This window comes from Henckelia pumila, chromosome 3 (assembly GCF_033568475.1).
Source record: "Henckelia pumila isolate YLH828 chromosome 3, ASM3356847v2, whole genome shotgun sequence".
Taxonomy (NCBI): domain Eukaryota; kingdom Viridiplantae; phylum Streptophyta; class Magnoliopsida; order Lamiales; family Gesneriaceae; genus Henckelia; species Henckelia pumila.
The window spans coordinates 19,767,051-19,782,261 of record NC_133122.1 but is presented as its reverse complement, the minus strand read 5'-3'; the positions used below and the strand labels follow the sequence as shown (position 1 = coordinate 19,782,261).

At 36.9% G+C, this 15,211-nt stretch overlaps 1 protein-coding gene across 1 annotated transcript; it reads right to left on the bottom strand.

The window, feature by feature from the left end:
- Window positions 1-337: 337 nt before the first annotated feature.
- On the bottom strand, window positions 338-1,647 carry LOC140892841 (uncharacterized). Its single transcript, XM_073301857.1, has 2 exons — window positions 1,119-1,647; window positions 338-766 (listed from the first exon to the last, which is right to left on the bottom strand). Exons 1-2 carry the CDS (start codon window positions 1,583-1,585, stop codon window positions 469-471), a joined length of 765 nt encoding a protein of 254 aa, XP_073157958.1. The 5' UTR covers window positions 1,586-1,647; the 3' UTR covers window positions 338-468.
- Between the last annotated feature and the right edge of the window lie 13,564 nt (window positions 1,648-15,211).

The following is a 15,211-nucleotide window of genomic DNA, read 5'->3' as shown; positions in this document are numbered from 1 at the left end:
CGGGTCGTCACAAACATTATGTGTATTTTTCAAGAATACTCAAATGTAATGCGATATCCTATTTGATTCTAACTTTTTTAAAACAATAAATTAACATTACACTATTTGATGCACATAAATTGCACACGACGCACACTTTTCGCACATCGAATGCATATCATTATTTTCTGATAAAATTTTCTCGTGAACTTAAATTTATGTATTTAATTTTTTAACCCTTTTATTGATATTTTTATATGTGAAGGGACCAAGAACAACAATGAGCAACACAAGTTTCTTTGCAGACTCCTCGGAAGAAACCTCGGAAACACACCAAGATCTAACTTTTATAGTCGCAACACCTTTACTCGAACTTGCGAACTACCATATAAGCCCGAAGCTCGAGGAGGCGTGCAACACAATCATCTCTATGTCCCAAAATCAACCAAAATTTCATGAAGAAGAAGCTCGTAGATATGCAAACCCTAATCAACCCTTCGTATATACTGCCTCAGATGACACCAAATCCACAGTTCCTCCAATAAGAAAACTCCACAAAAGCAACAAACTAGCAAAAGTACGAGACCACCATTTGTTCAAAGTCAATCGACCCCCACAGTTTTCGATGCTAAACTTGGTGCGAGACTCGATCGCAAGATTGGTTAGTGGGACGAGAACTAGGGCCGATATTTGTGCTTTGGTTCGAGACTCGCAATATTTAGTGGACCATATTGAGGAGAAGACTCGATCTCGTGAAGATCGTTCGCGGAGCTCTGAATCGATTGCGCTGCAAGAGTGATAATTGTGTGGGATATGATCAAGTATTGAAAGTGTGGATTTATTTGTACAGAGATAGAGGAATAAAAGAATTTTAATTAATTTGATTAGGGTTGTATTATTTTGCAATTATTATCCATATATATACTTAACACATTCCAAACATCATTCTAGTTAGTTGCAAACACCATTAAATTAATTAAAGATGCTAGGAGACATATAAAAAAAGAACAAATAAATATGTTCCGAGATACACAAAAATTTGTCACCAATTATTTTAAATTTTAATTGAACACAAGAATATAAAAATTTTATTATATTCTACAATTCTTGCCAAATTTTATTATTAGAAACATAATCACCCGTTGTTTTTTTCTTCGGCCTTGCCGCCGTCGGCATTCCTCTGATGGAACAAGCTGGAGAAATCAGCGGACAGATTAGAGTAGAGAGACACGACCTTGGCGATGTTCCCGTTGATTTCCTGGATCAAATCGACGTTCTTCACCAGATTATCTTGGATTTTGGAGCGATGATTCTCGTTCACCTGCTGAATGAGAGCGCGGTTGCGGTCGAGGACCGATTGGACCTGGCTGAAATTGGCGGTGAACGCCGCCCATACTTCAGGATCTCCGTCGTCGGAAGCGTCTCCATTGGCGGAGTTCTGGCGGTGGTTGGAGGACTCGTTGTCCATGGCGGAGGCGATTTTTCCGGTGGGGTTTTTTTCGGAAAGGTGAGAGCACGCGCGTCGATGTGTTGTGGGGATTGGACTAAGATGTCGAAAATATCTGCCATTTAAAGGCAACTTCCTACGTGTACCATATAAGCCCATTTAAATATAATCAAAACATTTAACACCATGGATGAGTTGGGTTGGGTTGGTTTTCCTGATTAGGCTTTCAGCAACAATGGATGAGTTGGGTTGGGTTGGTTTTCTAGTCTGAAATCGACAGCCCATGTTGTCATATATGTAAAGCTTATTATTATATTGTAGGCGGACCATTTTAATTTAAAGGATACTATTTGATTTTTGACTTGCTACACTAAATTTATTCTGGAAAGGTGTCACATTGGAAGTTGAGGGGCTAATTGCATTCACACCCCTTGTGAAAAGTCTAAAAGGCATAAAATCCCATGTGTAAAATTAATAGCATGTTAGACCCTATGTTTTAAAAAAATTAGCATAAAAACTCCTATGAGAGGGTATAAATGTGCCCGAGTTTGTATAACATAGGGGTGAAATGTGCTACATTTTAAAAAACTGAGGGATGCATTAGTCTATTAATATTTCTTAGGGGGTTTTATGTCTTTTAGACTTTTCACAGGGGGTGTGAATGCAATTAGCCCGAAGTTGAGGTGGTGGAGTAAAATGGAAGGGAGTGGATGGAAATGTTGGGAAGTTGTCCACAAGTATGTGTCTTGGTTCGAAATTGGCTCACACGTCTTCACATTTCAGTGTCTCCAATCATTCTCATCTAAACACTTTGATGAAAAGAACAAGAAGAAGAGAATCAAATGAGCCACTTGGTGGATCCCTTCATCTACTTATCAATTAACCTTTTTATTGGCCAAACAAGATTAATAATCATGCACATACATAGGTTAATAAAATCCTATAGCCGGGATATTATCTTACTGTTATCAACTTTTGATCAGTATGCACGCAGCAACACAGTATATAGCAAGCCGTGAGTTTGACTCTATATCTTTAAGACAAATTTGCCCGACGAGATGCTAACGGGGTCGATCAAATTGTCTCCCAAGATAGAACGCTAATATCACTTCGATTAGCAGAACAACAAAATCGAAGAACCACGAACACTCAAAAGTGCTTTAAGAAACTCTTTATTATGAGAGTAAGCAGAAGAGGAGAATGAGAAATGAGCGAGTTCAAATGGAGTCAGACGTGAGGTATTTATAGGCATTGTAAGACTACCTCGATGAGTTGCATCAGACGCACTGGTTCAGTCGAAGTGGTGCACTGGTTCAGGCGAAGGGGCGCACTGATTCCAGCCAAAGAGACACACTGGTTCGGACCAAAAAGTCGCGTCCGTTCAAAAGACAAGTTGCACTGATTCGGGTTGAATGGTTGCACTGATTCGGAAACAAAAATAAAATATTTAATTGATTTTTGTCCAAAAAAGTTATATCATGTCAAATCCCAGCCCACGCCACGCCGAGCCGGACGGACGGACGGACGGCGGCGCGCGTGTGGCTAATAGTTCGAACCTAGCATAGTCTAGGTCCGCTCCCCTTAACAAACATGTGTCTTGACTCACCATTATACATACTACTTTGTGTCCTACCTATAGCCGACTGATTATCGCAATGTATCATAATTGCTGGCACTGGTTTCGTCCAACACGGAATATCTTCTAGGAAATTACGAAGCCATTCCGCTTCTTCTCCCGCTTTGTCTAAAGCTATGAACTCCGATTCCATAGTTGAGCTATACACGTTTGCTTAGAGGAGTTCCACGACACAGCTCCTCCACCGATGGTGAACACATATCCACTTGTGGACTTTGAGTCTTTTGTGTCTGAAATCCAATTTGCATCACAATATCCTTCAAGTACAGAAGGATATGATGCATAATGTAATCCATAGTCCATTGAATACTTTAAGTATTTAAATACTCTTTCCAATGCTTTCCAATGATCATGACTAGGATTACTTGTGAATCTACTCAATTTATTTATTGCGTAAGCAATATCAGGACGAGTACAATTTATAATATACATTAAACTTCCAATAATCCTTGCATATTGCTGTTGAGATACGGGTTCACCACGATTTTTAGATAAATATAAATTTAATTCCACGGGTGATCTTACCGGCGTAACATCATACGCATTGAATTTACTAAGTACTTTCTCAATATAATGAGATTGTGTTAGGGTAATTCCTTCAGACGTTTTTTCAATCTTTATTCCTAAGATAACGTCTGTTTTTCCCATATCTTTCATATCAAAATGTTTTGTCAACATTTTCTTAGTATTCATGATGATATCATGACTACTACCCATTATGAGCATGTCGTCTGCATATAGACAGACAATTACATATGAGTTAGGTGTGCCCTTTATATAAACACATTTATCACACTCGTTAATCTTGAATCCATTTGACATCATTGTTTTGTCAAACTTTTCATGCCATTGTTTAGGAGCTTGTTTTAGCCCATACAATGATTTAACGAGTTTGCACACTTTTTTATCTTGACCAGGAGCAATAAAACCTTCAGGTTGTTTCACATATATTTCTTCTTCTAATTCACCATTTAAAAATGTCGTCTTTACATCCATTTGATGACTTTCGAGATTATTTAAAGCAGCAATTGCTATAAGAGCTCGAATAGACGTTATTCTCGTAACAGGTGAATATGTATCGAAGAAATCCAACCCTTCTTTTTGTCTAAATCCTTTAGCCACTAACATTGCTTTATATTTTTCAACAGATCCATCAGCTTTGTATTTCCTTTTTAGGATCCATTTGCATCCTAAAGGTTTGCTTCCTGGTGGGAGATCCATTAATTCCCAAGTATGATTTTGCATGATGAAATCTATTTCACTGTTTATGGCCTCTTTCCAAAGTGGAGCGTCCGGACTAGATAACGCTTCGCTTAAGGTCCTTGGATCATTTTCTAGAGCATAACTAAGAAAATCAGGACCAAAAGTTTTAGTTATCTTAGCTCTCTTACTACGCCTTGGTTCGTCACTTTCATGAGTTTCCTCATAAGTGGATTCATGATTTCTTTTTAAAGAGCTCTTTTCTTTCTCTTCCTTACAAGGAAAGACGTTCTCAAAAAATGCAGCATTCCTTGATTCAATAATCGTATTTTCATGTATATCAGGAATTACTGACTTATGCACTAAGAACCTATATGCACTACTATTGTTTGCATATCCAATAAAGATGCAGTCTACAGTCTTAGGTCCAATTTTTACTTGTTTTGACTTTGGTATTTCTACTTTCGCCAAACACCCCCGCACTTTCAAGTATTTGTATGAGGGCTTATTTCCTTTCCACGGTTGGTAAGGAGTTTCATTCTTCTTTTTATGTGGAATTTTGTTAAGAATATGATTTGCCGAAAGGATTGCTTCCCCCCACAAGTTTTGGGGTAATCCAGAACTTATTAGCATGACATTCATCATCTCCTTAAGAGTACAGTTTTTCCTTTCCACAACACCACTAGATTGTGGTGAATAAGGAGCAGTTGTTTGATGAATAATGCCAGATTAATCGCAAAATTCTTCAAACGGAGCAACATATTCACCTCCTCTATCATTACGAATTTTCTTGATTCGTTTTCCAAGTTTATTTTCAACTTCATTTTTATAAGTTTTAAAAACTTCTAGAGCTTCATCTTTGCTTCTCAACAGAAACACGTAACAGAATCTAGTGCAATCATCAATGAATGTAATAAAGTACTTTTTCCCACCTCTAGTTTGTACAAACTTTAAGTCACAAATGTCAGTGTGAATTAGTTCTAGAGCTATCGTACTTCTTTCCACTTTGTGAAAATGTACTTTAGTTAATTTAGCTTCAACACATAAATAACATTTATAGTTTGAATCAATCTTAGTCTTTGGAATAAGATTTAACTTTCCGAGTTTTCTCAAAATGTTGAAGTTAACATGTCCTAATCTAGTATGCCATAAATTAGAACATTCAACCAAATAATTCAAAGCATTAACTTTATTACTTTCAAACTCGCGAATTACAGTCATTACATTCATCTTGAACAGTCCATTTTCTATATATCATTTTTCTAGAAACTGTCCATTTTTCATGATTACAACTTTGCCGGCTTCAAACACTATTCTAAATCCTTCCTTGACCAGTCTAGAGCCCGATACAAGATTCTTTCTTATGTCCGAAACATGAAGTACATCGATAAGAGTAAGCTCTTTTCCCGATGTCATCTTGATCACCACTTTGCCTAAGCCAATGATGTTAGATGTTGCATTGTTACCCATATAGAGTTGTCTTCCACTTATGGGAGTATACTTGGAGAATAACTCCTTTTTAGCACATACATGTCATGTAGCTCCAGTGTCGATAAACCACTCTTTAGGATGATCAACCATGTTAGCCTCGAAGACTACTGCTGATAGATCTAATTCAGACAAGTCAACAGGCACAAATTTATGTTGGACAACATTTGATCGATACTGATTGTCCTTCTTTGGTACGCAACAATCTTTGGCTTTGTGGTTCGTCTTCCCACAGTTCCAATAGGTTCCTTTCCACTTCTTGTTCTTTCCTTGCTTCACATCTTTCCCAAACTGTTTTCTTTTCTTCGTAGTGTTTGGCTCCACTAGGTTTGCCTTTGCTTCCATTGGCATTTTACCAGCTTTGATATCTGCTTTGCGATTGTCTTCCTCAATTCGCAGCCTGACGATCAAGTCTTCGAGCCCCATTTCCTTGCGTTTGTGCTTCAAATAATTCTTGAACTCCTTCCATGTGGCAGTTTTTCGATTAATGCAGCCACTTGGAAGGACTCACTGATCATCATCCCTTCAGCCATTATATCATGGAGGATGATTTGGAACTCTTGCACTTGGCTAATCATCGTCTTGGTATCAACCATTTTAAACTCGAGAAACTTTCCGACTACAAATTTCTTTGTGCCAGCATCCTCAGTCTTGTAATTTTTCTCCAAGGATTCCCACAGTTCCTTAGCAGTCTTGGTTGCAGAGTATACACTATATAGCGTATTGTCCAACCCATTTAGTATGTAGTTCCGACACAAGAAGTCACTTTGAGACCATGCATCAAAAGCAGACCTTGCTTGTGTGTCAGCATTTGGTGCCGGAACAACAACAACTTCCTTTAAAAACCTCTCAAGATGAAGTGTAGTGAGGTAAAACAACATCTTTTGTTGCCATGTCTTGAAGTCAGTACCGGAGAACTTTTCAGGTTTCTCGGCATGCACATTAGAAGCGGCAGGGGCCGTGACAACCGGTGTAACAGGTGGTGGGGTGTAACAGGGGGCGGTGGTGGTGGAGTAACAGAGGGCGGCGTGACACTGGCAGATGGATCAGTAGCCATCGTAAAAAAATTTATCTTAAACTTGTTACCAACCTTTGATCAGTATGCACGCAGCAACACAGTATATAGCGAGCCGATAGTTTGACTCTCTATCTTTAAGACAAATTTGCCCGTCGAGATGCTAACAGGGTCGATCAAATTGTCTCCCAAGTTAGAACACTAATATCACTTCGATTAGCAGCACAACAAAATCGAAGAACCACAAACACTCGAAAGTGCTTTAAGAAACTCTTTATTATGAGAGTATGCAGAAGAGGAGAATGAGAAATGAGCGAGTTCAAATGGAGTCAGACGTGAGGTATTTATAGGCGTTGGAAGACTGCCTCGATGAGTTGCATCACTTCAGGCGCATTGGTTCAGTCGAAGTGGTGCACTGGTTCAGGCGAAGGGGCGCACTGATTCCAGCCAAAGAGACACAGTGGTTCGGACAAAACATTCGCGTCCGTTCACAAGAAAAATTGCACTGATTCGGAAGCAAAAATAAAATGTTTAATTGATTTTTGTCCAAAAAAGTTATATCATGTCAAAGCCCAGCCCAGCCCACGCCACGCCACGCCGAGCCGAGCCGAGCCGAGCGCGCGTATGGCTAATGGTTCGAACCTAGCATAGTCTAGGTCCGCTTCCCTTAACAAACATGGGTACCCCTTCGGGCCCCAACCCCTTTTCTCATCTTGGGCTATTTAAGTTGAATTTCATTTCTTTGTTTTTCCAATGTGGGATGAGCTTAAATTCTCATTCATATTTTCTTTTTTTTCCAACACAATTTTTCCAACACTCACTACAGAGTCAATGGTCGCGTTGGTTCGAACGTATGATCGGAAGCATGATTGATCTCGCAAAAATAAAATATTGTTATTTTTATTTACATCGAATCATATCTATAGTAAATTGTCATTTATCAGCTTCATATAATATAAAAAAAACTAAAAAAAAAACCAGGTCATTATGCTCACATTAATAAATATTGAAGGTGTATCTTTACAAATAAAAACTAAAAATATATTAATGATATATATACATGTGTATGCATACATATATTCAACTTTCATAAAGTACACTTTCTTTACACCGAATGTAATAAATATTACCACCAACTTTTAGGTAATTTAACTATCCAACTCAATGCATGTAAAATTCTATATAATTAAGGATGGGGAAAAATATTGAAATGTCGTCATACCGCCTATACCGTACCGAAAAAAAATCGTATATAACGAAAATTTCGGTACGGTATCAAATTTTTGGTATTTCGGTATACAGAAAAAAATTGATATACGGTATCAGTATGATACCGCGTATACCGATATTTTTTTTTAAAAAAAAAATAGTTTAAAAAACGGTATATACGGTATCATACCGATACCGTACCGAATTTTGGTATTCGGTACGGTATCGGTATGAATTTATGCCACGGTATGGTATCGGTATCGAAAATTTCAGTACGGTATACGATATTCGTTGAATACCGCGATATACCGTACGGAACGAACCACCCCTATATATAATAGTGTTCTTTCTCCAATTCATTTTCCATGCATTTGTCTCCATTATAATTTTTCTTTCCCTAATTAAATCCATTTCCTTCAATATTGTCTCGTATTTCATATTCTTTCAGCAATTCTTCGTTAAAGCTTAGTTGAGTCAAGATTTTGAAAGTTTGAGGCATCAGATACAAGTTAAATCAAATATCAATTTAATGGTTTTTTACCCTCTTGGTTTATATTTATTAATATTCCTGTGGGATTTTTTTGGTAATGATAGTGTACGTTTCATCGAGTTAATGACGGATATACATGTCGCAATTAAGGATGTAGAATACTTTTTAAAACAAAATTAAGAAGTTGATTATGTATCAACTATTTGGAACATACATGTTTTCTAATAGATTCGAATATAATTTTTTGCTGTGTCATGGATTATTCTTTAGCTCGTGTTGATATATACAAATCTGTATTAACCGTTAAAATCATATACATAAATTAATATTGGAACTTCACAAAAAACATTTACATGCACGTGCACAAAAGCTGCACACCATGCACACAGTTTTCACACATCGAATTTCTAATATTCCTATGAACTTAATTTACTTATTTATTTGATGTTTGATTTGTGAAGATCAGAAGCGACCAAGAACGTACGAAATGAGCAGCACAAGTTCTTCGCTAGAAACCATTGGAACACACCAACATCCAAAATTTTCAGCTGCAACGGCTTTACTCGAATGGGCAAAACTCCCACATGAGCCCTGAGCTCGAGGAGGCGTGCAACACAATCGTCTCTATGTCCCAAAAACAATAGAATTTCCATGAATAAGAAGTTAGGAGGTACGCAAATTGTAGTAACCCGGTCCCATTTTATAAGATTAATTTGCTAATCATGTCTAGATTAATAAAATCATGATTAAAAGATTTTATATGATCAAACGGACCAAGGAATCGGACCCAGAACGCCTGAAAAATGGTTAATAAGCTTAATGGGCCTGAACAAGTTTGGAAGATCCGAACTGAGTTCGAAATGTCCGAACAGATCAGAACAAGCGAAGCAAGTTCGGAAGCAACGGGGTCGATCGGAACTTCCGAACGAGGATCGGAGCTTCCGATCTATGGCGTCATGCACGTGGCATTAGCTTGAACACGTAGCTGCATGCAGGAGATCGGAATGTCCGAAGTGTAGATCGGAGCTTGCGATCTGTGCCATTCCGAACTTGGCATGCATGCAAGGATCGGAGCTTCCGATCGTGCTCTATAAATAGGTGCGTGAGGACTCATTTGAAAATTGTTTAAAATTCTCTCCTCTCCCACATTGGCTCGATTTTAAGGGATTTGAGACTCTTTATAAAGAGTTGGAGTAGGTATTAGTATATTTTTATATAACAGATAGTGTCCGTAATAATAGCCAAGCAGCGAAGCTTTGGCAACGTGTCCAGAGGTCGTAGCAAGGATGTGCCCAAGCTCTGAGGCATTCAATATCAGCGGTGTGAGGACCTCGACTCTAATTAACTAATCTCAAATAGTGAAACAATCATCGATAAATAAATGAGCCAATTTTTTTTTAAATCAAGAACAGTGCCTCGCTCGAGCGGTAGAAAAATATTCGGCTCGAGCGAGATCATCTCGGGATCAACTATAAAAATCAATTTAACTCGTTCTTCGACATACATCAATTCTAAGAATAATCGGGGCATAAAAATACATGCAATATTATAAATCAACAATAAAAGCACGCTTCAATAAATAACCGAGTATTAAAAGTTATTCGACTCTAAATCGATGCCTCACATCTTTCATTCGATCCCAAGCTAACCACGTCGACTCTGACTAGCTCCTGCCCCACCTGTTGTCAAGTACACATACAAAACAAGACAACAGCCGGATAACTCCGGTGAGAATAAAATCCCAGTAAAAGCGACGTAACATGTAATATCAAGTAAGTATATTAAAATCATAATATACATTCAAATTCTTCAATGGAAATGCCAATGAAATGCATGTATTTAAAAATCGGGATTATCAAATCAGATAATCAAGGGAATATCGGACAATCGGTTGGGATCCCGAGGTCAAGATCACGCAACTAACCCACCTATGCTCCCGCTCGGGGTGGTGCTACGCGTCTCAAACCTCTAGACTTTGGCGCAACTATAGGAGTATGCTGACACTGGGGGAACTCAACATCCCAGGCCACTCGATATAGCTCCCAAACGTTTAATTCGAATTTGGGCAACTCAGCCCTCTAAAAATTTAAGAAATTTGGCTCAAGATGAATGCATATGAATCAAATGCAATTTAATCGAATCGAAAATAATAAATCTGTGTATTCAGACAACAATGTATCGAATATGTCAATACATTCAACTCGTATATTCAAACTCATGAATATAATATCGAAAATCATTGAAGTAATTCAAATAAGAAATCTCATGTTTTTCAAATCGAATATATAAATCACTTACTTCAAACAATTTCATATAGACAAACTCATGTCTTTCAAGTAATATTGAAAATCAATTAAATCATTCAAATTCACATTCAATATCAAATAATCAAATAAACATGCAAGTATGTGATTTTAATTGGGAACTCGAGAATCTCAAACTCGCTCGAGTATTCATTCCCTTAGAAATCGACGTCAGCTTATACCTCAACTTTTCAAGTCTGGAAAAGTCCAATCCCTAAACTGCTGATCTCTGCCTTAAAATATCCTCGACAGGCTTCCAATCTGCGAAAAATCACATAATATACAAAAGTCAACCATAGTCAACTTTGGTCAAACTTTGACCAATAATTCGTCAATTTTATCGCGTTCTCACCGCTTCACTGTTTCGAATCTTGACTCGAAACTTAGATATTTGGATCTATCACGTCGAGACGATAAAAAATGGTTAACTCGGCAGAGGTTGCCGGAAAATCGAAGAAGACGGCGGCGACGCGGCAGCGTCCGGCGGCGATGTCAAAACTGCTCCAAAAATTATGAAATTTGGTAGGCTTGTCGAGCTCGACGAGACGATTCCAACCATATAAGCCACAACCGGAACGGAGCTCTGACACGGCCGGGATCGGAGAAAAATGAGCCGACTCCGGTGAAGTTTAAAAGCTTCGATTTGCTCCATTCCTTCACCAAAAATGCTACAATAAGCTTGGGAAATGTTCTTCACAACTCAAATAATCGATTACTAGCTTTAAAACCAACAAAAACGAGCTCGAATCGCGAAAATCATACCGAGGAAGACGATGAACAGTACTCGCGCAGATCCCGTCTGTTCTAACTCAATTTCCCAACGATTCAACCGTCGGATCGTCAATTTCTTTACACCAATAGCTTTGTCTTGATGTTGGATACAAAGTGACCGATCGGATCTTTGATCGGAGCTCCGGTGAACAGTCGGCGATGGAAAACGTGGGACTGCTATAGTGAATACGAAAATTGGGGAAAAATTCAAAACTCTGTGATTGCTTTTATGATGCCCATCGCGCGTTGTTTTCTATTTATAGTAACCCGATAATTTCCTGATCCGGACCAATTTATTAGATACTCAAATGGTAAAATTAATCTCCAATATGATATTTTTCTGATACACACACCCAACATCAATTAATACCATTTCTGAAATTATTGACTTTGACCAGTCAATTGGACTCAAAATTTTTCCAATTAAATACTAAATCCAATTTAGACTCTGACCAGTCCACTCGGTCAAATATTCTTCCAAATTAAGTTATCTGGCATAAATAATTATTTTTATTTCAATATTTCAATAATTAATCCCAAAATGCCAAATATTGGAGATCTCAAAAAAATAATCAAACTCATTGATTAAATGACACGTGTATTTGTAAATACACTCTATAATCTCATTAGCAATAATAATTATTTCGTCAACTCAATAATTATTTCAATTGCTAATTAATTCGGTAAATATATTTTGGGGCGTTACAATTCTTCCCCTCTAAGAATTGATTTCGTCCTCGAAATCGCATGCAATCCAAGCACATTAGATAGAGATCCGAAAGAATCTGTACTCAATCTTATTGCAATAAAGAGATTCAGATTATATATCTCAAATCTTGTTCTAGCTTTTAAATGACTTCTTCGATTCTTATATAAGTCATCATACTGAAACAACTAGAATGAAATTGTTCTAGAACTACTCCTCTTTTTGGTACTCACTCTGTATCTGTCATTGGTTATCGATCAATCAAAGTAGTTCAAAGTTTCATTCAATTCCGTCTCATCTCTCTAAAGTACAAAGGAACGAATCTTGTTCCCTTATTAAAGTCTGAATCAAGACTTACAATTATGACACATCTGTCTCGCACTGTTCTGATTCTATTCGGAATCATAATCACTTTCTTTGACATCTATGGCAATATCATGTCAAATCTGACTCTACAGCTGATGTACTCTAGAACATCATTCTCGAAATAAGAAAAATTCGTAGTACTCATCGTACATCGCTTCGAAAAGAGTCATCTCTAAACTCTTTTGATAATAGTTCAAATCGTAACATTCAATCAAAGTCATGAATCTGGCCAACTAGTGCCAAAATCTAGCACTACGGCTCGTAGAATATCCTCTCAAAAGGTCTGAATAGTCTGCTCTAGATGTCTGTCGGCTGATAAGGAATCAAACAAGAATTCTTCGAAATCCTCTAACAAGTCAACAATTCAATCTTCAATCAATCAATCTCAATCTAAACCCAATACACAGTTTAGAATTCAACGGAAACTTATGTCAATCAGACAGTTTCTAACATCTCAAACTCCTCTACTGAGTCAATCTCAACCAAGTCGACATTCATCCAATGTCTTAAAATCAAATTTGATCAATCAACAATTTGCACAATCCCAAAATTCAATATCAAAAAGTTCTTTCTTCGCTGTCATTTCATAGGATCACTCAATCATCTGCGAGTCACAATCTGTTCTCGCAATCATGGGACAATCAAAATCAAAAGTTCAAAAATTCTCATCGAAGTCTTCCAACATCAATCAATTAATTAATCAAACAGGCCAAAAGTCAATGCCAAAATATCTCATCTGATCAAAAATCAAAAACAACATCGGATTAATCTCATCAATTGAAAGAACAAAACTTTGGTATACATCTGTCTGCTCTGGAACTTATTCGGTACCAGTTTCGCTAATTCAAGCTTCTTCTTCTTCTTATTTTCTCTTTCTGTTCCTAAGTGTAGTAATTCACGCAATCAAAATCGAATGCTAAAAAAACGAGATCAAACATCTCTACTAACAATGAGACTCCAATCTTAATTCTGAATTCAAAATTATGCTCTTAATCCAAGAAGGGAAAAATTTACCGCAAAATCCATAGATTCCCGAAACAATCATCACAAAAACCAATGATTCATAAGATAATTCTGTTACCACTGTTTCATCGAGTGAATCCTATCAATTCTTCTTAATCATCTGAAATATTCTTAAACCTTAATTCAAATCCACTGCAAATTTGTTTCAAAATTTCACCCAACATACCAAAAATCGAACTATCTTCGGACTTAATTGTTATCTGGATCGGTCAACCACGAAATTTAGATAGTGGTATCAATATCTATTAGTTACGAGCCAACAAAATCGTATATACTGAAGATATACCTCAAATCATCATTGACTCTCAGAGTCAGAATCAAATTAATATCACAAAAATCGCTCAAATCATTATTATCAAATCGAGTGAATTCTGAACAACAATCCTTGCTAAGTGAAAACAACTCACTTGCATTTTTCAATTAAGGGAGAGTGAATCAAATCAGGGCTCCATGAACAAGGAATGCGAGCCAATCTATCAATAATAATAAAATCACGTGATCACCCGTCAACGGGTACGACATCATGCCCAATAACAAGACAAACCAAAATCATGGTTGTCAACGTGGCCTCACTCACGAGGAATCCGCACTCAGTCACCGATTAGGACTCAGTCCTAAGGCATATTCGAATGTTCCAATCAAAGAAATCTAGATCACTCAAGAATCAAATAATCGAAACTCTTCCGAATCAATATCAATATCCAGAAAGAAAATTCAAGTTCTCAAGAATTACGAATTTCGGAAATTCAAACTCTGAATTTCAATCGATGCCGAATGGCAATAATTATCGAAGTCAAAGTCATGCGAATCAAGGATGCATAACTAAAATAGGATTCAAGAATCTTCAGATTAATCGAAGGAAGGCTCAACTGTAACTGAATTCGGTGTCTTTCCAAAAACACTAATATCAACCTCTTATTCTATCGAAAAGAATTTCTTTCCAACAATTCTCAAATTCGTCTCTTTCCAAAATATCAATTACAATAACTCCTCAACCACTTCAATACTAGAAATTCATACAATTTCCCTTAAGACCCAATAAAAGTATCATTCTCGAAAGAACAATATTGGATACATCAATAAAATCTCAATATCATCGATTGAGATCTAATCGAATTCTCAAAATATTCAATTAATCCTAATCATCCCAAAAGTTTAGCATAAGAGTGCTGATATTCTTAAATTCAATAATAACTTTCAAAAATATCGCAAAATTAGATCAATTCCCAATAATTCAATCTATTATCAAAAGAGTGCTGATGTTCATTCATATATCAATCTCATAATGCTATAAACATAAACATCAACTCAAAAGACATAATCAACTTAATGTCCTTACTGAGTACATCGGGATCTCAATTCATTTTTACTCAATCTCTTATTAACGAACACAATAAAGTTTATCATTCTTGATAAATCTATCGTCTATTCCGAATGGGCGTTTTGAAACATCTAGTTTTGATCTCAGAGTATTATAAAACACTCACTCAAAACTTACACCATATTATTCAAATCAACGAGTCAGGATCAATAAAATTCTTACCTCGAGAATTCTTACAGGTTCATTACAATGGATGA

Coding starts and splice junctions, on each gene's coding strand:
- LOC140892841 (XM_073301857.1), bottom strand. CDS start 1,585: ATGGGCTTATATGGTACACGTAGGAAGTTGCCTTTAAATGGCAGATAT. Junction 767..1,118: donor GCCGAAGAAAAAAACAACGG/GTGATTATGTTT, acceptor TCACTCTTGCAG/CGCAATCGATTCAGAGCTCC.